Source organism: Cebus imitator, unplaced genomic scaffold, assembly GCF_001604975.1.
Source record: "Cebus imitator isolate Cc_AM_T3 unplaced genomic scaffold, Cebus_imitator-1.0 Scaffold187, whole genome shotgun sequence".
NCBI lineage: Eukaryota > Metazoa > Chordata > Mammalia > Primates > Cebidae > Cebus > Cebus imitator.
This window is the reverse complement of record NW_016107502.1, coordinates 132,764-135,434: the sequence shown is the minus strand read 5'-3', so window position 1 is coordinate 135,434 and position 2,671 is coordinate 132,764. Positions and strand designations below refer to the sequence as shown.

General features: G+C 46.8%; 1 protein-coding gene across 1 annotated transcript in view; it reads right to left on the bottom strand.

Moving 5' to 3' along the window:
- Positions 1-2,671, bottom strand: part of RHNO1 (RAD9-HUS1-RAD1 interacting nuclear orphan 1) — a 17,717-nt gene that overhangs the window by 7,360 nt on the left and 7,686 nt on the right. The window contains exon 2 of the mRNA XM_017546053.2: positions 1,973-2,224. Coding sequence (XP_017401542.1) covers positions 1,973-2,140 — 168 coding nt within the window. The 5' untranslated portion in view covers positions 2,141-2,224. The remainder of the gene's footprint in view (positions 1-1,972; positions 2,225-2,671) is intronic.

The following is a 2,671-nucleotide window of genomic DNA, read 5'->3' as shown; positions in this document are numbered from 1 at the left end:
TTTTGTATTTTTAGTAGAGACAGGGTATTACCATGTTGACCAGGCTGGCCTTGCACTCCTAACCTCAGGTGATCCACCTGCCTCGGCCTCCCATAGTGCTGGGATTAGAGGTGAGCCATGGCACACAGGCAATTTCTGTATCTTTAGTAGAGTTGGGGTTTCACCGTGTTAGCCAGACTGGTCTCAAACTCCTGACCTCAAGTGATCCACCCAGCCTACCCTCCCAAAGTGCTGGAATTAAAGGTGTGAGCCACAACACCTGCCCTGGATATAACTTATTTATCTTTTTTTTTTTTAAGATGGGGTTTCACCATGATGGCCAGGCTGGTCTTGAACTCCTGACCTCAGGTGATCCACCCACCTCAGCCTCCCAAAGTGCTAGGATTACAGGCGTGAGCCACCACGCCTGGCTTTATTTATCTTTAAACTTCATGAAAGTAGAGACCAGCAGTCTTGTTCTTGATTCCCAGCACCTAGCAGAATGCCTGGAACAAAGAAGGCCCTCAGTAAATAATGAATAGCCCACTCCAAGCATAGTGAGTGAGAACTAGCAGAGGACCTGGCCTATAATGAATGTTCAATAAATGTTCATTCCTATTCTCATCCACAAAATTCTGATGTTTAGGGTTCTTCCACAATCCTGTAGCAGGTATTATGGTTCTTCCAAGCAATCCTGAATAAGTTATATTTATTAAATACTCCTAAGCCAAGCTTATGCTTTTGTCTGGCCCTTTTGCTATACTACTTCCTTGTTGTATAGTGGTTATATTCTCTTCCCAGGGCTGCTGCTGCTGCTTTTTTTTTTTTTTTTTTTTGAAGACTCTGTTTTGTCTGTTTTCTTTGCTGACCCTCTCTGCTGTATGTGTTCCTGCATTTGGGTGGGTTTTAAAAATTCCTTTTTTAGACAGGGTCTCACTCTGTCGCCCAGGCTGGACTGCAGTGGCGCAATCTCGACTCACTACAGCCTTGGCCTCCTGGGCTCAAGTGATCTGCCCTCAAATAGCTGGGACTACAGGTGCGCACCACCACGCCCAGCTAATTTTTATACTATTTTTAGTAGAGGTGGGGTTTCACTATGTTGCCCAAGCTAGTCTCAAACTCCTGGGCTCAAGCAATCCTCCTGCCTTGGCCTCCTAAAGTGCTGGGATTACAGGCATGAGCCACCACAACCGACCTCTCTTCCAAGGGCTTTTAAGTGGTCAAAATATGACATATGTTATTCTTTTTTTTGTTGTTGTTTGTTTGTTTGTTTTTTGAGACGGAGTTTCGCTCTTGTTACCCAGGCTGGAGTGCAATGGCGCGATCTCGGCTCACCGCAACCTCCGCCTCCTGGGTTCAGGCAATTCTCCTGCCTCAGCCTCCTGAGTAGCTGGGATTACAGGCACACACCACCATGCCCAGCTAATTTTTTGTATTTTTAGTAGAGACAGGGTTTCACCATGTTGACCAGGATGGTCTCGATCTCTTGACCTCGTGATCCACCCGCCTCGGCCTCCCAAAGTGCTGGGATTACAGGCTTGAGCCACCGCGCCCGGCCCAAAATATGACATATGCTATTCTTATGGGGTTTTTATTGTTCAAGGTTCAGTCCATTAAATGATAAACAGAGTATCTAGCTAAATACTCCACCTTTCACATGAAGTTTAGGAAACATTCTCATTTCTTACTTGTTCTGCCATATATCTGGCTGTCTCATCCAGCTAATGGGTAAAAAAACTTCTACACTGAACTCTTTCAGATGAAAATAGGGAAAGAGAAAGACTCCAGTTCCAACTAACCCATTCCTCAGTTTGAACGGAGAAAAGACGACGTACCAGAGAACATGGCTGGCCACAGACAGAAAGAATACATTAACTCCCTGCCCCTGCCCCCATGAGTCTTATTCTTTGGAGGCCCTGGTTCAAGGGGCAGAAGAGTCAGCATTCTGGAAAACCTAACAGTAAAAGTCGAAGTAATAATCCCATGGCCCTACCCAGGAAGTGATGGTGCTGTGGTCAATGGGCTTGCTGGGCACCTGTCGAGTGTGAGTCATGGGGAGCTGTGGAGATGCATAGCAGTGTTTGGGGCCCTCCAGTGGTTGTTGGTGGAACAGCAGCTGGGCTTTCTGGGAAGGCTGGCGGCGTTTTTTTCTGGGAGGCATCAACCGGTGAATGAGGAACAGTTAGTAACCACATGATGCTGATAGCCTTCGGGATGGGAGATAGGCTCCAATTCCAACCCATGCCTGTAGAGAAGAAACAAAAGCTGGGAACAAATAATTCAGATGATTCCCTAGATTTTCCTGATCCTCTGCCAGCCAATTCTACTGTAAATCTCGAGGCTGTGGGGAACATAGCCTCCTAAAGTCTACACCACCAATCAAAACATAGTATTCATATTCAACATTCATCTAACAAACATTTATTGAGTATGCACTAAATGTCATGCTAGGTGCTGGGAATTTAAAGATGAATAACTGGCCGGGTGCTATGGCTCCCGCCTACAATCCCAGCACTTTGGGAGGCCGAGGCGGGTGGATCACGAGGCCAAGAGATCGAGACCATGCTGGTCAACAAGGTGAAACCCCGTCTCTACTAAAAATACAAAAAATTAGCTGGGCATGGTGGCGCGTGCCTGTAGTCCCAGCTACTCGGGAGGCTGAGGCAGGAGAATTGCTTGAACCCAGGAGGCA